The 22,936-nt window shown below is 43.8% G+C and overlaps 2 protein-coding genes across 3 annotated transcripts in view; both read left to right on the top strand.

The window, feature by feature from the left end:
• The window catches only part of UBASH3B (ubiquitin associated and SH3 domain containing B), a 77,267-nt gene extending 71,673 nt beyond the window's left edge, over positions 1 to 5,594 (top strand). For both annotated transcript variants that reach the window (XM_072884620.1, XM_072884621.1), the window contains exon 14: positions 336 to 5,594. In XM_072884620.1, the coding sequence (XP_072740721.1) occupies positions 336 to 473 (138 nt within the window). In that variant the 3' untranslated portion in view covers positions 474 to 5,594. The remainder of the gene's footprint in view (positions 1 to 335) is intronic.
• A 1,985-nt stretch (positions 5,595 to 7,579) lies between these two features.
• CRTAM (cytotoxic and regulatory T cell molecule) lies at positions 7,580 to 21,938 on the top strand. The gene is made up of 12 exons (XM_072884849.1): positions 7,580 to 7,628; positions 10,915 to 11,061; positions 13,660 to 13,812; positions 14,026 to 14,157; positions 17,218 to 17,388; positions 17,960 to 18,031; positions 18,163 to 18,228; positions 19,356 to 19,427; positions 19,938 to 20,042; positions 20,456 to 20,602; positions 20,986 to 21,069; positions 21,808 to 21,938. Exons 1-12 carry the CDS (start codon positions 7,580 to 7,582, stop codon positions 21,936 to 21,938), a joined length of 1,329 nt encoding a protein of 442 aa, XP_072740950.1.
• The last annotated feature ends 998 nt before the right edge of the window (positions 21,939 to 22,936 follow it).

Raw genomic sequence — 22,936 nt, 5'->3', positions numbered from 1 at the left:
ATCCATATTTCTCCCCCATAGCTGTGCTGGCCTCCAGGTTTTGGGACCACATCAGCCAACAGGACATCTTTGGTTTGAACTGGCCCATATTTAAACTACGTTACAAGGGTACAATCTGTCTTTCCCAGTGTTTTGCACGTACAAAGGTGCACAAAGTCTGGCTGTCACACGAGTCCTACAGTCATCTTTTGAAAATGGACTTTGGGGAGAGGGAAAGAGAGAGAAGACAGTGAAATGCTTCAGTAGCACCGCAGGACTTCAGCCCTTAGAGGAGCTCCCTCCTTGCACAGCTCAGTCCCTGCTCATTGCCTTTATTTCCATCTCTCTTCACACAGATTCCATACTTGGGGTTTTGTTCGTGCGAAGAACTGGGAGATACAGGTGTTTGGCAGCTTACGGACCCCCCCATCCTCCCTCTCACACACGGACCAACTGGAGGCTTTAACTGGAGAGAAACCTTACTACAAGAATAGGCAAAGCTACATGAGCAAGGAAAACCCATGGCCTTTCTAAGCGTTGGAGAATGTCTCTTCTTTCTTGTGTTTATTGACAGTGGAAAAATAGTCATAATATGTTCAGTGGATCACACAAACAGCTGTTCTAGCATATCTCTCACACAGCCACAGTCATGCAAAAATTCTCATATACAGCTAGGCAAATACAAAAGGGAGTGATTTGAGGGAAAAAATATTAAAATACAGATTGAAGCTCTTGCGCAGCAGGGAGTCTCTGTTTAGTCGGTAGCTCGGGTAGGTTTTCCCACCTTGGAGCTCTGATAACACCAGTAACTTTCACTGCCTTCTGCACCGCGTGAGAAACAACTAGCACTGTGTAGAAGTTGAGCATTCAGGATGCTGGGGGTTTTTTCACTCCTGTTTTTGCAAAGCATTAGCAGGCTTGTTCAGGAGCACGTGTTGAGACCCCCCTCACTCACAACCCCCAAATTCTCAGCACCTTCCATAAAGCGTATCACCACCAGCTGGAAATGAGAGTCCAGCATTGCCTCTGCAGGCAGCATTGAATTATTCCTCTCCTCTGTTTGAGCACTGTGCTAGGGGTTGTGTTGGGCATACCATGGATGCAAAGACTGATCGACGCTGATCCGCGTCAAAAGAAAATTCTGAATTTCACCTCAGTTACAGATGAAGTTTGCACATCGAAAGACAGCACCGTTGTGAACTAAGACTGGGAGCAGTTTCTTTTAAGTGGAGATGAAATACACCTTTTCCAACCAAACCTGAAGGATTTAGAAGGTTGGGGGTTTTTTTTTCCTTTATTTAGATTGTTGAAATCCACCCTTGTGCACAGACCCAGCCTAAAGCGTTTGTGTCATTTAAATTCCCTTCAGAAGACCTTGAAAAAGGGTTTTCCCTTTTATACTGAGATTTTGTGCTGGTCATTTACACAGTGGTGGCTTTCTGTCCCTTGTGAGCTTTTCCGTCAGCCCTGGTGAGGTTCTGCAGTAAGTAGCTTTCTTCAGGGGGTAATGACAAAATCAAAAAGACGCTGAAATTCAGCCTCCGCTGCATGCTTTGCTTCCTTTTCCTTAATTCCTAAGTGCCATCTGTCATAAAGACAAAGCAGAGCTGAAAAAACAGTACACTTAAATTTAGGAGCAACATGCTTTGGCCTATTAAGATGCTTTTTATCTGGTGGGGGAAGGGTTATGTTTTGGGGAGAAGGGGAAGAGAAGGGTTTCCATCTGTAGCTAAAATCTTTGAAATCACAAGAAGGGTCCTCTTAGTGCAACAGCCTGCAAGATCCCAATACCAGCTGCTTCCCAGGAGAATGCAAAATACACCGCAGTGGGTAGTTTTATAATATAAACTGGCTTCAGAGCAGGTTTCTTTTAGATTAATATTATCTTAAGTCATCAGCCTTGGGTCAAAGAGGTCCTGCAGACATTTGTACAGGTCTTATCAGTGTAGGCTCACTTTGTGAAGGTACTTAAAAATGTGCTTAAATGGGATGAAAGAGATTTAGGCATACTCCTTTCTTGGTTTGGACCGTAAGTCTGAGTATTCCCATAAATACCATCAAAGGTAAGTTCAGAAGTACCAGGAAAGAAATTCTGGCATCCTAGGTACCCCTCTTCTGTCCAGCTTTCCCTCTGCAGAAAGCGTTCATGTCCTCATTTGAAATGTTTGTATGGCACAGAAGTTTATGCTGGCCAACTTTGAGAAAGGCTTATTACTCATAGCAAGATTAAAGTTTGATTTTGCGTTGGTGTCTTTTAACCTCTCAAGCTTTCAGCAGGACTGCTCTCGCCTTCAGTAGGATATGACTGAGCTGCACTTCCAGCAGTCAGAACAAGTAAGGAGTGATAAACTGCAATCCCTTCTTCCTAAATGTGGCAAAACACCCAGCGACTGCTATGTAACCAATCTTAAGAGGTTTTAGCTTAGCTTTGTCTCTGGGTTTTATTGAGCTTGCCAGGGGGAGTACACCTGATTCTGTACAGATTTTGAGTCAGCAGAGAGCTCATCCTGTGCAATATGTACATTGTCACGATCCATAACGATAGTCCATTATTTATACATTTATTACTATGTAATACATAGTAGGCCATTCATAAGTGCATTACTATACCAGGGATGTATACGGAAAAGTCAGGGAGATAACTTACGAGATGACAGAAGAAACTGCTCCCGTGCAGTTATATTGCTGTCACTTTAGTTTTTAACTGTAATTTAAACTATTTTTGGCTGTGTACAGACATTCTGAAGAGCACTTCTGGCTTGCTTTCCTCCATGCTTACTCACTGCAAATTTGCAAAGAGTTTAAAACTAAATAGATGACAATCACACCAAAACTAATTTGGTTACTGATGCACGTGTAATTCTCCGGGCTGCTTTTTGTTTCACACTATGGGCCAGCAAGATGTAATTTGAGGCAACAAGTATTGCCTATACAAAACAGTGGAGCCTGCTCAGGTCCTACTGCAGTTAAGCAACATTACAAGGAGTTTATTTAGACAGAAGCATGAAACAGAGAGGGAACAAAACCTGAATGCACAATTTAAATATTATACTAACTGATCTTTGCATATAGTAATATAGAAACAAGTGTTCTGCTTGAGAAGGTAGATGTTAAAATACTCTCTTCTTTAAAAAAAAAAAGTATATTTTTGGATGTTTGGGAAAGTATTTTAACAATTGTAGTCTTATCTCAAATTAGATTTTTCAGGTGTCAGGGATCTCAGAAAGAAAAATCTTATTTTCTTCTAGCATTTTGATTTCTCACAGAGGTTTTGTGTTAAGTAGTCTCAAGTTGATAAGGCTTATTGGGGGGAAAAAAGAAGAAAAAAATGTTCCTTTTAAATTTTTAATCGACATGTTAAGAATACAAAACAATTGCTGCTTCACTTTCACTCCATTGCTGCTCATTAACATGTATTTAATGTCACTTCAGTGTTTTGTCCCAGAAGAACATTAGACTTGATCTATCTCAAGTGCGTGCAAGTCTTTTCCTTGCCTTCACTGTGAGCTGCATCAGATCCCAACAGTTTAATTAGGGTATAGGAGGCAAATAGCAGTTCCTAGGTTTTTCCCTGTCTTCCCAATTAAGGAATAAAGCTGGAAATCTGCCAAGAATAAGATGTTCGTCCAGTATTTTCATATACTGCAACTTAAGGGTTGGGCTAGAAAAATACAAGAATGAAAGTGCAGAATCAAATTCTAGCACAGCAGCAGCTGACGGGATGACACTCGGCACCCGACGGTCAAACCCAGGGTATTTGAAAAAAGTTCAGGTTTGACCAAGAGTTTATCCTTATCACTGGACTTTATATCTCCCTCTGCTGAAGTGGATGGGAGGGGGCTGCAGCACGCCCCAACGCCAAGGCTTGAGCTCTGCCTGGGGATATCTTTCTAGTTTAATGCAGGTGCCAGGTCTAAAGTTTCACACTTTTCCCTTACATTTAGTGCAGTGGCAGCTACAGCCAAATACTTTAATCCTCTGAGCATGGAGCCAGGTTCTCCGTGAGTGCAAATTGACACTGTATACTCAAACCAACAGAGCTTTGCTCGTTTATGCAAACTGAGGATCCAGGCCATAACTTCAGAAAAAAACCGTATTTCCCTTTTCACTCAGTCTGAACAGTTTGAGAAGGAAGTCAGCTGATGGCAGGAGCCTCCTTCTCTCCTCTGGTGTTAGCTTCTAGTGTCAACGTTATTATGGAAGTGACAATTTACATCACCAAATGAGTGGTTGTTTACAAGAATTCTGCGGGAATTATCTTTAGTGAAGGCAACGCAAGCAGTAATTCTGCAAAACAAAGAGGGTAGAAGGGATGCTAGAGCGTTATTTCCCAGCGTATTATTTTGTATCCGCAGCCCCCCAGGTAGCAATCTCTCAGGGACGTGGGTACTGTCATCTTTGACTGCGTGCTAACTGCAGCTCCTGGAAAAAAAGGTCCGAGGATGGGGAGGAGGTTGTGTACAGCACTGCGACAAACTCAGCCTCTCTACTTAGCTCCCACGTACCGCTCCGGGTGCGAGGGGTTGTAAACTTTTCCCTCTGGGTCCCCTGGGTCCTTACAAAGGCCTGATGCAGAGCCCAGGGAAACAGAGAGGAGGATTTCTCCTGATTTCCTCAGGCTTGGAATGAAGCCGCACAAAGCCTGGTCCTACCACGGGCTGCTCCCCCCCACCTGCCACTGACTTAATGAGGAATTTGGAGGACTCGTATTTGTGCGGCATCGAGCCCTTCCAGTCCTGATTTAAGAAATGCATGCAGAAGTAGGGTGAGATTTAGTGTCTGATTATATTCATGTTCATTTCAAAAAGAGGGATGCTAGATAGTTGAGTTAGGCTGTAGTCGACTAACCCTCATTTAAACTCAGAGCTGGAAATTAGTCTGCGACGCTTCACAACTTAGAATGTATTGAAATTCCATATGAAAACTATTGTTTAGAAAGGGAGCCTTAATAGGTTTGGTTTGTGGTTTGTTTTGTGTTTAAAAAAGACCCTAAGCACAGAGGAAATTATTTGAACTTTAAAAAATATACGTGAAATGATGGTGTAGCAGACATGCTTCAAACGGTGAATGAATAAACGAAAAAAAATTATTAAGCAGTAAGTGTGATTGGTTGCATACACTCTAAATTGCTACTTACTTCTCACCGCTTCCTCAAATACTTGTTCCCTGGGGAATATTCATGAACCATACATGCTACATAACAGAAAATACACAGCCAGTTCCTTTCTATTACTTCCCATTAAAATGTATTTTCTGAAGTTTCTCTCTGTGGACACCTCTTAAAACTTGATGTTATCAATGGATACTTTTTTTTTTTTTAATTTTAAACCTGTTGTATCATTCTGTTTATTATGTTTTTTTAGTGTGAGCAGATTGTATTTATTTGAGAAAAATGTTTGCTGTTTAAAAAAACCAATAATTGTATTGCCAAAAATAGCTGTAATTACCTGTGACATCTGTATTTTTTTATTTTGGGGGGGGTGGGTTGGTTGTTTTTAATCTCAGTTTCAAGTGCTAACAACTGTTAAAACAACCACTGCATTTTAATTTGCTTATGACATTAAATGGATTTCTCGGAAGTCGGACAACAATGTCTCGTAGATGATTTAATAAAGATGCCACGCACCCGCACCTTGCCCTTCCTATTTAAATTTTCCTCTCAAGCGTGTTGGACTTTGCCGGAGTGAATATTCTGACACAGACCTTCAACGAAGTGCCCCTTCAGAGGGGCCCGTGCGTTGCTGGGGTGCACCCGAGCAATATTTTCAGTGGCTCCAGCAAGACGTAGGTAGGAAAAACGCCCGTCCTGGGCGTATGCCTAGAGAACAGCTGGATTGGGACCTTGAAACAAGAAGGGAGTCAGGGCTGTTTCTCAGTTGGGGTTGCAATGCTGCCCTCCACATCCCTCTTCGGGATGCCCACCCAGATGGGGTGTCAGCCTCAGAAGCATCAAGGGGAATCTACAAGGGAAAAATACATTTTTCTTTCCTCCACTGAAGGTGAAGTTCATTTATTTGACGGCAGATGGCACAAAACCATCTCAAGTCTGGTTTTCCTTCCACTGCACAGGGACGGAGTTTTCCCTCTGGGTTGGAGGCGGGCGGCTTCAGTGGCTTTGCTGCTTGATGGCTTTTGTCCCCAGATAACTAACAGAGTTATTTTACTGTCAGGTTTAGATGTGTGGAACTGGAAGCACAACTTTTAAACCAAAGCAATGCTTACCTTTGCAACACTTGTCTTCTTTCTTGATCTGGATTTTTTAATCCAGCAGTAGTTTTATCAGCCAGTGAGACTCTTTCCTTTCAAACCAACTATCACATTAAACTTTATGGCCTACAGCTCTGTTTTCCAGTAAAAGTGATTATATTACGATTAACATAAAAGCCATAGCTTTTATCAATCAAATATACACTAATAGAATGACGTACTTCCATGCATCCGGAAGTTTAATGGAAACAGGTTCTAATAAATTAGAAGTGAAATGCCTAATGTATTTATAATTGACCATTTTGTCCAGTTCACTCAAAGCCATGTCTTGCAAATGCACACAGTTTTTAAACCATATTTCTTATCTTATTAAAGTCAGCTCATTTTGACAGTATTAGTCATTTGCACTAAATGTCGGGCAGTTGCAGAGAAGTGCCAGAAGAGGATCTGCCAAAGCCTTTTTGGAAATCAGGACACGTGGCTCCATCATGAAAAGAGTTCTGCCTACAACAGGGTTGGATAAATCTTGTGATGTTGCTGGACATCACACACCCAGGAGACACAAAAAGCTTTGCTATGCCCCAGATTGCTCCTGAAATAATCAGACCTGCAAGGGGACACGGGAAACCCAGATTCTGCCACCAGTCCTCTGGGACCTCCTTGACATAGTCATCCCTCCACCCCCTGCTTCAGTGCTCAGTGAACCTTTCACAACCACCTCACCAATACCCTTCATTCCCTGGAGAGCCACAAACCGCACGCAGTGAATTACCTTTCTCTCGTTAAATTTGTTTTGCCAGGATCCCTGCACGCAGAGCAATGCAAACCTCCCGTGCATGCGGCAGTACAAGATGCAGAGTGATGCAAGACTGTTTTTCCAGGGATTTAAGCAACCTTGCCAATTACTGCACTACAGCGGTGTCCACCAAATACGCTCTGCCTTCCCGAGTGCCTCCCCATCCTGGGGAATTAAATCCTGCAGACAGTGCACCTGTAGGATCACTGCAGCAGGGGTTCCCGGTGGGGTTACCCCAGGCCCACGTTTCTCTTAACCTTTACCTGCTTCCCCCCGTGTACATCTCTCCCCCACACGGATGCTGAGCAAGACGGAGCTGGAAGGGGTGCAAGGCAAATTGCCCCCAGTCCTGCCACCCACCAGTTTCATTTTAGGGACCTGTGAGGTCACCGATTTCTCAGCAGTCACCAACACATAGGAAACGTGAGACGGGGGGAGAAGAGAGCGGAACACCAGAGAGAAGGAAAGGAGGCAGAGACCCCAGCAGTGATGAAGTCATGGTAAATCCGCTCCCCCTGTGCTGAAAAGGGACTGGCTGCACAGCAGCCCCGGCAGAGAGAGGAAGCCAGCACAGACCGCCAGCGCCCACACAGCAAGATGACTTTCACCCGGGTGCTACACGTCGTGACTCTGTTCCTGATGCAAGGTAAGCGATACGCGTTGTCTCACACGATCTCCCCTTTGCGAGCAGTCCAGCTTGGAGAACTCGATTTCCAGAGTTTCAGCACACCATGCGCAAGGCAGCTTTGCTGTTGTTGTTTTCTTGTTGACAATGCCGTATTGTCACCCAATTTCCAAAGCATGCTGGTGCTGAATTCCAGCTGACTCCTAAACCCCGTATGGAGGAGACCAATGCACCTCCTAGCAGCTGGCGGCGTGCTTGAGATGGCAAAGCATTGGGAAATCGAAAGATTCTCCCTTAAATTTGGACAGTGGACCACTGCGTACTTTCCATGCCTTGGATATCTGTGTATGCATTTGTTCATGTATTGTGTAAAAAGAGGCTAATATAAGAAGTCAGAATAATTTGGAAATCACTTGCAAAGTACTTCAAAAAGGAAAAGCACTTTAAATGCTCAATCTCCTTACTCCTACTAGAGGATGTAGCTTATGCCTACTTTGCTAATCTTCTTTCATACACAGGAGAGTATGAGAGATTCATATCTGACCATGTCAAATAGGGAAAGATTTAAGTAAGGAAAGCAGCAGGATGGCTATCTACAGCTCAGGGTTCTTGCAGGCTTCACTCCTGACCCTTGCAGGAGGAACGCACGCACGAGCCTGGTGCTGGCCGAAGCAACAGTCCCTCTCCCTTCTTAACAAATGCTGGAGCAGAAACCGTAGCAGTGCCATTGCTGACACTTTGCTAAAACTCTCACACGCAAAGGTATTGTTAACAGAGAACAGATCAAATCTCAGTGTCTAAACAGCAACAAAACATTCTGTAATACCGTACGCTTAGGATATTTTATTACCGCCGATTGTGTTTAACAGAAGCCAGGCCTTAAGGAGCTGTCAGTTATATTCTAGCTGAACTAGCACTTGCAGTGCCCTTTAAACTTGCTCCAAATCGGCAGCTTCCACTCCGAGCGTACAACTCCTCTTCCCCCAATATTGCCACAGACTCCTGCACGATGAATTTGTACCTGCTGACCGCTAACTGCTCTTGGCCATCAGAATTAATTCAGACTCCCACTCACAGGTTGGCAGCCACACATCAAAAAGAACTCATTAAACAGGATGTCTCTATAGGCTACAGTTTTAAAGATAAATCTGAAATGACGCATTGAGTGCACGTCACCGCACCAAGTTCTCTGTGCATTTTCTGATGGCTGAAATAACAGCAACCAGAGGCATGAACCATTCTGCTCAGCTGCATCCTGCAATTTCTAGCAAGAAATTGTTGTCCTTTCTTGCCAAGAAGGGGGATATATCACTGTATTTGATGCCAGACTAATTTTTCCAGGTAGCTGGGGCACCTGGGATCCACAGGGTACAAGAACCACTGTCCTCTGGAGCTGGCATGGGAGCATCTCCCACGCCCCAGTGACTGCACTGTGGTGGGCTACAGTGGCTTGAAGGCCACAGCCACGTCAAACTGCCCCCTACACAAGGACGGAAATTTGACCTGTGAGTCATGGTCTGAATGAAGCCGTGGTCTCTCATGGAAATTACATATATGCTGTGTTCTGGGGGCTGGTTTTTTCTGTTTCAGAAAAGCAAGCAACACCCCCACCTTTTCTTGTTCAGTCTTGCTGCTCTCACCTCAAAAGGTGCAACTTGAAAGACCCCACACTGCTGTTAGGGACAGGAAACCGTCACTACGAAAAAATGCAGAAGGGCCCTGTGGAAAACCACAGACAAGGCCCTCTGTGCTACCTTAACAACGTACACCTCCTGACACAGGTCTTCACAAGTGGAACCCACGCAAGGAAGTTTTCCTCTTCTACTGCTCCGCTGCAAATGAGCCCCATGTGGCACAAGCCCTGAGAAACCAGCGGAGACACTAACCCTAGGAAATGGAGGTGGAATCAAGAGGAAATATAAGCCAAAGGCGCTGATGTGCCATATGTGATGGTAAATCAGTTATGGCCACTCTAATTTCAACAGGGCTTCACCGGTGTCCAGCGATTCAGTTGAAGCCAGCCTGTGGTGTCTCCTGGCACCAAGCAAGGACAGACAGCAGATCTGTATTGCACAGTTTCTCCTTAGCTAAAGCAGCATACATTATACTTACAAATTCAGAAGTAAAAATACTGAGATATTACAAGGAATTCTCTTCTATAGGCTTATAGGGTTCAAAGATTAGTTAGTGAAGGAAGAGAAAAGGTCCATGGTGTATTTGCTATTTGTGAAGCCCCAGGCTACTCATGGACCATTTTTCCGTGCCACCTCTGGCCCAGGAAATGCCATGTGTGCTCAACTCAAGGGTGAGGCATGGGATCCCCCCCATGGGAAACTACTGTCTTACAGGGAGACAAGTCCTTCCTCTGATTTTAGTGATAAAAGATCAGGTCCAGCAAGAATGCCCCACGATAGCTTCATTTCTGGTATATTTTAAAATGTTTTTAAGAAAATGAAAAGCTTTCCTGAAGCCCAGAAAGATTCATTTCCCCAAACCGCAGTGCTCATGTATGCAGCAGGAACTTGCAGCAAACAGCTACCTGGAAAATAAAATCAAAATACACAAAACAGGAATGAAGAATAAAACCCTCTTACTGCCTATTTACTTAACTCTGACCCAGGCACTGCTCTTAGTAATTTCTCCAGGGCATGCTTTTTTCTGGAGAAGGCAATTCATTCCAGGTCATCAAATATTTTCACAAAGTATATTATATATCTTAGAATGTCTGGAGAGAAAACCATACTTTACTGCCCATCTGTAAAATGAACTGGGAGGAGAGAGAATGAAATTTCATTTTAGTAACCAGTGCAGGGCCGGGTTTGCGGATCCTGCCTGGGAAAGAAGTTTCAAGCCAGTTCAAAGCAGCTGCAGCATTACACTTTCTGAATCAAAAAGCCTCATTTTTAAGAGGTGCTGATCATTCACTGCTCAGGTTCAACAGCTCCAGAATGGAACACGGAATAATGAAAATTAATGTTTGTGTTAACATACAGGGAGAACGTGCATTAAAAGGGTCTGCTATCAATTCTTCAATGGCTTGTGTGGAGTAACATCCCAGAACTAAAGCTGGTTGTGCTGGCAGGTGAAGATCACAAACCTTTGGTACAAGTCTTACCTAGTGACTGTGTGACCTATCTAACGACTGTGATCTATTTATATCAGCAAAAATCACACTGGCAAGTTTCCTAATGTAGAAAAACCTTTACACCCTTGAAAAAAGAAAGTTGACATATTTGTCTGTGCAAAACATTGTCGCTTTACTTCATGTCACATTTTAATACTTGTTTTTTCCCCTCATGTCTGGCAGGGGATTTTCCAGGAGCTGGCAGTGAAACCATAACTCTAAAGGAAGGAGAGGACCTAAATCTCCGCTGCACCCTCAGCAGCGACGACCGTTCTGCCCGGCAGTGGTTAAACCCTCACGGGTTTGCAATTTTTCTGAACAGCCAGCAGGGTAAGTGTGCAAACTGAATACAGTACTTTCCACGTGGGGCTGGAGGGTCACTCAGAAGTGGGCTTTCCCGGCTCCGACCCGTGGCCAGTCTGACTCACCTGCTACCCAACCACTCGAGATGGTTTCACATTCAGCCCCTTTCTGGCAGGAAGCTGATGAAATGGAAACCCCCACAAGAGTGGTCTGGCACTAGAGCTTTTAGCAGTGAACTGTAGTTACCACCAGCACCAAGAGATTAGCACAAGAACCCACTCTTGGCTTACAAGAGAGACAGGAGCGCACATGCCTGAAAGCCCTGGGTACTCTTCTGCTTATCAGGGAATTCGATGTAGTGCATCATGAGAAAACTTTTAGAAAACAAGCAGTGATTTCTAATATGTGCTGACAAAGCCAAAGTTACACTTATTGTGTTCTCTTCCACTCTCGACACCTCATGCCTCTCTGGTCCTTATCTCTCCTCTTGTTGGTCCAAATTCGACAGCTCTGCAAGATGAGGACTGCCTTAGTCTTCTCCATTTGTACAGTGCCTAGTCAGCATCCCTGCTCGTTAAAGCCTTTAGGCTTTAATGATAATAAAGACTGCAGTTTATCCAGATGACACTGGGTACCCAACTCCCATTGAAACTGCACAGGAACCGCAGCCACCAGGTCTTGCCACTTGCATCAAACCAGCCTACTAATATTTCCCGCAAGTATTGCCAGTATTTCTAAATGGAAAATGTTGTGAGTAACTGTTGCTCCTATTTACTCCGTTACAAGAGCAAGTGGGATGAGTGTTCATTAGCAATTTTAAATGACTCACACATGTATATATTAGGAACTGTTTCCTGTGGACTCCAGGATCCCGAGTTCAGTACAATGCATATGAACCATTAGATTCAAATGGGATCCAAAATACCTCAGTGCTGAGCCACCGACAGCTAATCAATATGGGAAACAGAACTATTGCAACCTGCTCTGTGCTGCTTTGACATCCGAGCCTCCAAAAACCACAGCAGGCTATGGCAGGGGTCCCTCTCTCCTGTTGCAGTCTATTAGTCCAATCGCACCCAAGGACGGCAAGACCTAGGAGGAATTCCCCTCTCTATCAGTTATCTCTATTTTTGACATATATGTATGTTCTCAGTATTTTACACTGTAGAGGTAGATGAGTAGCAAGAATCCCTTCATTTATACGAGTTCTCTACCACGTCTCCATCTTTTAATGGCTCTAGCCCTTTTGATGCTTAAAGTTTTGCTGAGTTGACACAGCAATTTAATAAGGTTAGGGAAAGAACGTATCCACTGGTATCTATAGGAGCAGACTCTAACCTGAGTGAACTAAATCACCTGAGAATTCAGCCCATAGTTTCAACATCCCACAATTATTCTTCAGTAAGACGCATGATATAACACCCACAAGGACTAGAGTTTGCAAAGCCTTTGGATCCTTGGTAAGTCAGACACACTGAATTTTTTTCCTTTTACAACACAGAAGAAAACAGTCCTCATTTAGAGAGAAACCAAGAAACCGTTACGCACGGACATTTTCATTTTTTATTCTGAATCACCACTGTGAATCTCTGTCACATTGCTTCTCCAATAAACCACTTCGTGAATCAGTTCCCTCCAGTCTCATTGTAGCTAAAAATATGACAAGCTAGCTACAAGTCTTACGTCACGGTGATTTCAAAATCCTTTAATATTTAATCACCATAAATTATAGTACTGCTGTGATTTTCTCCCAACTCTGTATTTTTACAAGACCTTAGCTAAAAAATTAAAAAGACAGTTATGGAGGTCTTTTTCTCCCTAATGACTGATACACAACCCCAGTTTCAGTTCAATTTAAGAGCAGAAAGTTACACTTTCTGTGCTGTGATTGTGGGAAAAGTCCATGTGACTTGCTGGCCTGACCCTGAGGACTCCCATGGGTCAACCAGCAGGAAGAATGAAGCAAAGACTAGAAAGTCGAGAGAGAGAAAGGGGACTGTACAGCAGAGTACAGATATCCTAGGAGATGGTCCCATTAAAATCAAGGTAATTAGGCAAGGATAGGAGAAGCGAAACAGCCAATTAATAAGCAGTTAATAAAGAGGTGTGTGCTGACCATAGTGTTCCTTTATATATCACAAAATACACCCAAAGAGGGAAGTGATTTTTTCAAGGCCAAATAAAGGCTTGGGGAATGAGGAAGGGAAAGGTCCTCAGTTCATGCACCTATACTCTATATTCAAAGGTCATATTACTTTTCTGACCATGTATCATGTCCTCACACCCCAATGTTTACTTAGATTTATCCATCTAGACACTTAAAGAACCCAAATTGCTATAATACCTGGTAACACAGGAACAAGACCCTCTGAAAATAAAAGTGAGAAAACCCATGACTTTTTTCCCTGCCAGCAGCACACATCCCTTTCGGCTGTTCACTGCTGCCTCGGTACTAGCGCAGCACTGGCTAGAAATGCTTTGTGCTAGAACTGCTCCCTTACGTCAAATGTTGATGTATTTAAAAAAGCAATACAGAAAACGATCCTCATTCATTACTGCTTTGATTATCTGTCTTCCTCTTATGTACCATCACGCATAGCATGCTGGGTTTTATTTTCCTTACAGCTTTAAGAGATCAGAGGTACAAACTTACCCATTATTCAAAGGATGAATTATCCATCCAACTGTCTAACGTAACGGTGCACGATGAAGGCGTATATAAATGCTTCTACTACGGCATCCCATTCAAAAGCGAGAACAAGACTGTTAAGGTATTAGGTAAGTTCCTTCACCTGCTTTGCTCCAGAGGAGCAGAACAACAAAGCCAGCTCCTCAACTCCAGACCTGCATTTTTGCATGCAATTGTACGGTACTTAACACAAGATAATCCTGGTCTTAAATCAGTCCCCCCAAATAATGCTATGTATGCAGCCATTCATAAAGCCAAGTAGAAAGATGTACTATAACTGATTCTAAATCTTCTTGCTGCAGCTGCTCCTTCTAATCCAGTACTGGATGTATCCCAAGACACAGAAAGAAGCGTTACACTGTCTTGCTATACCCAAGGATGTAAACCACAGCCCCGGATTACCTGGCTGTTGGACAATGGGATAGAGCTCCCTGGTAAGTGTTAAAGAACCAGGGACTGATTACTAACAATTTCTTCTTAACAGCCTTGGGCATGTTTAAAAATACTGGAGGGTGAAACACCTTCTGCAACACACCAGCTGGGACTACCACTCATCCTCCACTCATTTAGTACAATTTGGTCCCCATGGTGCTGGTTTGGAGAAAAGTCAGCACTAAATTCCAGTGTTTGTGCAAGGGAGAGGGCTCATCTGCTGTGCTTACATTCAGTGCAGAACAGCAGCACTTGGCACCAAAATCCTGTGAGAGTCTGGAGTGAAATTCCACTGATATAAAATGAAACCAAAACTCCGGAGGCACAATTTTCAAAGCCCAAGTATAAAGTCAGTTAACAAATCCATGATAACTATTTCCATGTTGTGACCAGGAGACAGATTTTCCCCAGCTTTGCTGAGCAGCTCACACACAGACCAGCAGCCTTTTGCTCTCATAAATCTGTTCAGAGCCAGGCAGCTCACGAGCAGAAGCAAGAAGAGAGCTCAGGAAACACAGCCCACGCCGCCCTCTGAGGCTCTCCCCAGTGAGAGCTCTGCACACATCTGGGTGGACACACGGGAGGAGGAACAGAGCCATCACGTAGCTCAGTTTAACTTGTGTACTATATAAATAGCTGCTTTGAAGGCCTTGTTCTAATAATAACCACCTTATTAGCTGTAACTATAGCACAGTGGAGAGGAAAAGCACGTCCGTATCAAAGTGTGAAGAAAATACCCATAGATGCAAATGTATTTCTTTCATGTATTAACAAGCTCTTATTTGTATTTTGTATCATCAAGCATTCAAAGCTTAGCCTGTAATCCCCCCCCGCCGATGCCTTTTTTAACTAAGAGCTCTAGAAAACAACAGAGAAGCATGCTAGCCTGAATATAGCTAGAAATCAAGACCAAAGAAAGAAATCCAGGCTGCCAGGTGCACAGGCATTAATGCAACCACATAAAGCCCTATGCTTAAAGGAATTGCACTCAGGGGAAGTAGCATAGCTGGTTAAGTGAGCCACATGAAAGCCAGGGCAGAGAGCTATCTGTGATTGCAGGGGGAAAGGTGCTCTGGAGCAGTGCATAGGTCTTGGAAAAGCAGGTTCTAAAATCCTGCATGTCTTTGGGAAGAGCTGGGCTGCGTCTGACTGTAAGGGCTTGGGGGAATACTAGCTGTGAAGTTATGAAGAGCTCAGGGAAGCAATACATCACCTCTAAGTTTTTATATACATTTTTCCTAGTGTTCTTCTAAAAACAGGGGTTTCCTTAAACTTGAAACAACCTCAGTTCTGGCCTGATAAAGTACATTACTTGTAACATCACACAACACAACTCAAACACTAACACCTCCCACAAGACATAAACCCAACCATGCGTTTCTCCACTTATTTTAACAAAAACCTATACTTACCTTTATCTCCTCCTTGCCTTTGCAGCACTAACCCAGTCAGGCATTAGAGCAAGCCATAGCAGTGGGAACTGCCTAACCTGCCCCCTCACGCCCCACGGGCACTGGGAATGCAATCAAGCACCCCAGGCCTGTGCTGGGGCTGGGTGGTTGGTCTCATCTGTGGCTGGTTTTCAGAGGAAGGAATATTTGCATGAAGAGGTGCCGATTTCACTATGCGGCCTGCTTGTGGCAGACACAATATGTTTGAAAGGAAAAAATAACTGTTCTCATTCAGTGTTTCTCAAACTTTCTGCATGTGCCTTGCCTTTTTTTTTTTTTTTTTTTTTTGCAGGTGACTCTCTTTGAGCAACACTCCTTTCTCCCCCTTCCATTCTCAGCTTTAATCACTTACTGCAAATATTTATACTAATTATAAAATAGCTAATACGTCTTAATTACTGGCAGCACCTCAGTCCCACCAGGGCTCAGCAGGGGCGAACCAGCTGTAATTACTGAGCTGTTGCTGACAAAGATTATTTCCTTCCTAGCAAAAACACTTTGAAATCCTTTTGAGCTCTTACATGACCCTGCTGGGAATAGAAAAGAGGGTTAAGCAATACTGGTCTATGTGATACAGCAAGTTATCTGTAAAGGCTAATTTGGAAACAAGAATTTTCTTTCATTTAAGAAATAATGGTGTTACCAAGGGTAACAGATCAAGAGAAAGCATCAGTTTGTTTGCAGAGAACCTCTACATTACAAACAGACAGTAGAAATTATTGTGCCGCTGTGGGTGTTTAAGGTAAACATCTGGAAAAAGCTCCCTCTCCACCAGAGCTATTCAAACGCGTCTCTTTGTGTCACATGAAATACATCTTTATTTTTCCATATCGTACAAATGAGTAGCAGTTAGTATTACCTAGAGGACTAGGAGCTACATCAGACAAGTTACATGGCGTGCTCTAATTCATTACGGCAAGGCAATTAATCTTTGCATTTAACTTCCCCCGGCTGCAAAAGGGGAAGAGTCAAACCTGCACTGTAGGCATGATGGAGGACTTGTACAGGATTTAATAGACTTGTACCAATGTTTATTTATTGCGAACGTAAATAATTGCACATCAATACAAATTTAACAACATCTTTTTACCTTTGGGGTGACAAATCCACAGCTACTAAGACACAAATTCAATGCCCTTGGACATCACATAGAAGAATCAGAACTTTTTTAGATCTCGGTTGTGCTGCGAAAGGGCAGGTCCTTGCCCCGAGGCTCCCCGCTGCGGGCCCTGCGTGGCTCTGGCACACAGCAAAGCAATTTATTCCGTTCAGTAAAGACCAAAAGTGCCAGTGGGTGTTTGGACATTTTGCCGCGGTCCTACAGGGCGCTGCAGGGGAATTTCCCCATGGGAGTCATGAAACCGTGCAGAGGCTTTGGGTTGAGCGCAGGAGGTGCAGCGAGGTCTGCGCTTAAACAACTGCCAAGGAAGAAAACATGACCTTGCTGCCTTTGGGCTCCCAGGTAATCCATTTACACAATGAACCACTTGTGCACAGTAATCAGGTGCTGCTTTAGCACAGCAAAGTAATGCAGATCGCGCCTGGAAGGTTTTTCATTAAATTGCTCTTGACTAGAAAGCACTTAAATGTTTTCTTCCAATGGGTGTATAGGTGACACTAAGCACAAGTTAGAAGCTGATGGGAAGAAATGGACCACAACCAGCACGCTGACAGTCCTCGCCTATGGGCCCAATTCAACAGCCAGCTGCATCATTCGCCACCAAGCATTAAGAGAAGAGAAGCGGATGGTGTCTTTCCGGTTTGAGGACCTCCCTAGGACGGGTACCGCTGGCTCCTTCACCAGAGCCTATCCCATTTTACCACTCTGAAGTGGTGAAAGTTATGCAGATGCATATGCAAAGCTGAAGCCCATAGTCTACTGCCCCATGTGTGGAATCTATTTTTAAATGAGAGGGCTACCTGGGGCAAAAGAACTACTCCAAACTAAGATTTTGGGGCTTTTTCCTGCTTCTTAACTACCTTAAAATTCATTAAGTCACAGCAGCCCAGGCACGTCAGTTCCCCAGTGCTGCTGCTAGAATTCAGGTGATGTTTGTCCTAAAGCTTTAAAGGTAACTCAAAGTTTATGTTCTCAACAAGCTGTGAGCTTCCCATGTCTTCTGTGTATCAGATACATCCACCTGGAAAGCTAGCAGGGTGTAAATATTGTAAATTAACACTGAAGCTGCTTACCTAATAATTCTCAGAATAGAGTTTGCCTTCTGCCTATTTATTCATCTTTAGGATGAATAAATGGATCTAATTACTCTTACTTGGTTCATTCTTAGATTGCTTGATTCAACAAATGCTTATGAAGCGCTCTGAAAGTTGTACTGTTGTTGGGTTTTTTCAGTGACAAAAACAAATCCTGCACCCGCTGCGCTAGAGGTGGACACACGTGTCTCTGAGAACGAGCAATCTACAGGTAAGCATTAACTGCTTGGCCTCTTTTTAATTAACGCATAGGTCAGATAAACACAGCATCTATCACCAGTTGCCATCAGCACTGAGGGACATTTTGCACAGCCTTCAGAACTACTTTGGTTTTTTCCCCAGTGACCGCAGCAATGTCAGACCTGAACAGCAGCACAGCCTCCGCTCCAAGCTACCCACAGCATACTGGTAAGGGTTTCACTTTCATTTTTTCCCTCATTTCATAGAGTTAAATATATTCAGACGACAGGGAAGCTGAAGGTGGGAGGGTAGGACTGTAAGTCTAACCACTGATCAGATGGAGCACCCAAACAGTCCGGGGCATGGAGCATACAGGGCAGGTTTCATTTTTCAAGGATGAGTTCAATGGCAAAGCGTGTCTTCTGATTTTTGTCTTGTGTCTGGGGGGCTCTTTTAGGATCCGAACAACCAACCGTCCCTTCTGCAGTACCAGAGGCTCCAGTAGTTACCAGCTCAGCATCAACACCAACCCAGCAAAACCTCCAAACAGATGTCACATCTACTTGTAAGTTTGGTCTTAGTTACATAAATTTACCAAACCAGGACAGAAATGCTACCGACAACAGCGTTACATTCCACATTACAAACAAGCGCGTAACATAAAACACAGCATTCCTTGCTTGTGCGGGGAGCCCTCGGTTTTACGGCCATGAAAGCAAAGTCTCTCTCGCCAGATGCAGAAGAACATCAGCGTTAGCTGCAGCAGCCAGACCACTATCGCAGCACGGTGGGAGGCCAGGCTGGGATTTCTCTGGACGGTTGCACTAGGTGGCACTGTGCAATAACAGTTATCTGTGCATATTGCAGGCTGCAGGTTGTGGTTCTTGAACTGAGGAGTTGTTTCCAGCAGAAGAATTAAGAGCTCCACTGCCCAAATTTATTGGCCAAAACCCACCAAGGTGGGCAGATGTGCCTGCTTAGTGTGACAGGCCCTGCAGTGAAAAATCAATTGGCTGGTTTAGATATACATGAACTCTTTGTTTATATTTGTTTAAAAGTGCTACATCGGTGATTACAAATGTCACGGAATGGCTACATCCTGATAAACAATTCATACAGATGTCAATAAACAATTTGTACAGAAGTTGATAAACATACATTGAAAGCTTGACTTTTAACAGGACTTTCACTAGGTGTGCTGACATATCTGATAGGGAAGAAAATCTCTTATGAACGTAACGTTTTGGTAGACACAGAACACATTATCATTTTAGTCTTACAAATCAATGTTAATTATACAAAGATACATTGTCTGCGTGTGTTAAGAAAGTCAGAGCTCACCTCTGTTTCCACAGGGTCCGAACCAACGCCAGCTGCTGCAGAAAAGGAAGAACTGGCTGGTTCGTCGAGTTACCGTGTCCCCAACGGTACGACCCTGCGTCATCAGACGTGGGTGGCGGTGGCAAAGGACAGGGATTCTCACACTGGGTGACAGCAATGCTGTGAGCTGTGAAGACAGTGAAAGAGTGGTCAGGGATAGGAATACCAGAAAAAATACCTGCTTTAAGGAAAAGGATACATGCTCATTCCTGGTTTTGCAAGCAAGCAAAGCAAACCGATGGACAGGGAGAGCCCCAAAATGACCAAAGAGGCAAAGCTCAGCTTTGTTTTAATTTGGCTGTAAATGGGAACCATTGAGTTCAACAATGTGTAAGAGACTCTGAGGATTTTCTGTTCATAAAGCTTAGGTGGTCTTCAGATTAAAACGAAACACAGCGTTAAGGAAGTGAGCACAGAGCTTTAATTCAAGGGCTCCAGAAGTCCCTTTCTGCTGCAGTACCAGGTGCCCTGGACTTCAAAGCTGCTGGGAAAATATGTATTTCTTAAACATCCCTTTGCCCTTCAGAGAAATACTGTTCTTCTTTCCATTCCTCCAGGGACTGAAACAGCATTCAATGGCAATGTCACAGAAGAGGAACTTTCCAGGACAGAAGCCTCACTACCAAGTGAAAATGTAACTGCGGTTTCCATCATCACCTTCGGTACGAACTCTCTAATGACAGCTTCCAAACATGCAATGAGCTTTCTTACACCAAGCTGGTTCTCTCTGACCACATATCCACCTCCAAACCTTTTGTCAGTGCACTAGGCTAACGCTGGCTTGCAATCTTGGGGAGAGACCACAGAAACACAACCATTTTTATCATCTAGAAAAAAGCTAAATTTTACTGTTTGTTGTGCCAGAGCACGAGTCCACTGATTTCAATCAGTTGTTCTTGTTCACACAAGAAGAAAAAATTTGACCTCACATCCTAAAATTAAGTCCAATAAGGTGACTTCTGCTCTCCCACCATGTTCGTCTGGCTTGGTCCAAGATATAGCGTTCTTGTCTTAATTACCAGAGATTCACAGGAAGGTATTTAACAACACAAACATACACCTGCCTCTTTTACAGAGCAAGATCTGAAATCTGAAGGCATCCAAAAGAAGGAGAATAATCTCTTGCTGCCGATCTTGGTGGCTGCTCTGATTTTCGTGCTGCTCATCATTGTCCTGCTTTTTATGAGGAAGCTGAAAAAAGCTCATGGAGTGTGGAAGAGAGGTGGGTGATGGCCCTGTCCAAGCAACTGCTGACATTGCTTTATTCAGAGGGGCCGGAGAGCTAATGGGCCCGTTAAACACAGACAAGACACGGCTCCTCCAGCCACCGATTAAATGTTCTTCTCCCATAGACAGTGATTGTGACTTCTTGCAAACATCTATTGAAGAGTCCCTGTAAACTGACGGCCTCAGGCCACGCTTCAACTGACACGATGTGCCACAAAAGCCAATGAAATTGTTGTCTTAAGCATACCTCTTAGATGGTCAGGATGACTGAACCCCCATTTTATGACTAGTCTCTCAGGATTTTTATGCTCAAGACAGAGAGTGAGGAAGAGTCATGGAAAAATCTCATCATATTAATTTCATTTGTTTTCTGCACAGAAAATGATGTTTCAGAGCAGACGCTGGAGAGTTATAAATCCAAATCTAATGAAGACAGTCCAGGCCACGAGACGAATGGGCACGGTAAAAAGCTTTACCCAACATAAACTAACTCCTGTTAGAGCATTGCTACTGACCGCAGCCAGAGCAGATTGCAGTCAATCTTACTATACAGAGATATTTGCAAATTGCATGTTTTAAACCTGAATATTCTAAACCCAACCCTTTCATACCCAGAGGTCCACCACAGATTTATACTTTCAGCAAGAGTGATGCAGAACCGTACAAAATGAAAATCATTGCTTTTTATTTGATAGGTTAGACTGGATAATCACAATGGATTTATCTAGTTTCTAAATATAATCTACTGAAACACTATTAAAAACAATATGCGTGGTATGTACCAGGAACGCTACTATTGTTAAACTGTCCTGAATGGCTCTTACCTGATTTCACCACCAACAAAACATTGGTGCTTCATCGGTCCTGTCCTCAGCCAGTGCCTACAGATGGAGACAGGTCTGTCAGCCTCCTCAGCTGGGGTATTTCTGCTCCACACTTGGACTTTTGCCTAAACAAAGGCAGCTTTCGGCAGGTGAATAAGCCCACGTGGCAAAAATGGGGGAACTTTGCCGGCATCTTTCAACATGAGTTTATTGCAGCACCTAAACTGCATTAAAAGAGAAAGTGGCTCGTAATTATCGTCAAAATATTTTCAAAACTTCCCTTCTTTTTCAAATATTTTTAAACACAAAATATTTAAACTATGCAGGTATCCCCCTCCTTTACAAATTCAGTAATAAATGTGTGTTTATCTTTCAGTTGTCAATCAGAAGCCCAACGTGCAATATGTAACAGAAGGATATGTGGAAACAACGCAGAAGAATCCAAGAGACAAAAACATTGCAGTAAGTGAGGAACTGTTTGGATGTGGAAAGGAAACGAATGTATAGCAATGGCAAATCTGTACAATGTGCAGAAACACCACTGTTTCCTGATATTTATATTACAGCATTCAGATATCAATATGATTTCAAGGAGCAGAAGTACAAACAGCTACCCTCAATCCAAAAGCCAGTTTGGACTGCTTTTCCTGAAGCAGTGGGACAGGTAGATGGGACCAGTGCTCCTGGAAACCTAGTAGCAATGAACACTCTGATTGACCTGTAATCCTCAGAGGATTTAATTAGCCACTGCCAGAAATAGAACTCATCGATCCCACCTCAGGTCCTAGCAGCAGTTAGAGTCCTGGCAAGGGAACATGCAATTAGCCCCGAGGACCGCAGGATACGAGGATATTAATGTAATGCTTCGGCCACCTCCTCTGCAAGCACAGGACTGAGCAGGAAACCCTGGGAGGTGCAAACCAGCTGGGACTTGTTTTATCTCATTCGGACCCCAAACCTGGACATCCAGCTGTATTTAACCAAGCAGGAAACACCCTGATGTCCAAGGCGTTTAAAAAAACCAAAGGTTGTCCCCCTTGCTCGGGCTTCAGCCTCCGTTTCTCACCTGTACAATGATACCATCGCTCTCCGCTGTGCACGACTGCATCAGCACGGGTCCGCAAGGGGCTCTGAAACCTTTTGGGAACCACGACTGTGCAGTCTCCCACACCGCATAAGCTGCCAGGGGAGTTACTGAGAGCATGGCAGTCTTCGAACAAGGGGTTGGCAAAGTGAAGAGGAAGGGCAGTGTCACGGGTGGGACTCCCCAAATCCAGGGACAAAGGCACTTGCCTGCCGGTGGGCAAGCTAGGAGAATCGCCGAGCCATTACGTCTGCAGAGCCCCGTGATGCCATCACCGGGAACCTTTTCTGCTGCGGAAAGATAAAACTGAATTCCTAAAATAAAGGAAATTTGCATTACAACAGAAAGCTGTATTTATTTTTCTCATTAGAGATGACTATTTCTCACTAGAAGTAAGAAAAATGCTGAAAACTGTTTCGGA

The sequence above is a fragment of the Ciconia boyciana genome, chromosome 20, assembly GCF_034638445.1.
Source record: "Ciconia boyciana chromosome 20, ASM3463844v1, whole genome shotgun sequence".
NCBI classification, from domain to species: Eukaryota; Metazoa; Chordata; class Aves; order Ciconiiformes; family Ciconiidae; genus Ciconia; species Ciconia boyciana.
The sequence above is the reverse complement of the archived record's forward strand: the minus strand, read 5'-3'. Positions and strand labels throughout refer to the sequence as shown.

Coding starts and splice junctions, on each gene's coding strand:
- CRTAM (XM_072884849.1), top strand. CDS start 7,580: ATGACTTTCACCCGGGTGCTACACGTCGTGACTCTGTTCCTGATGCAA. Junction 18,032..18,162: donor TGAGAACGAGCAATCTACAG/GTAAGCATTAAC, acceptor TTTTTTCCCCAG/TGACCGCAGCAATGTCAGAC. Junction 19,428..19,937: donor GAGTTACCGTGTCCCCAACG/GTACGACCCTGC, acceptor CCATTCCTCCAG/GGACTGAAACAGCATTCAAT.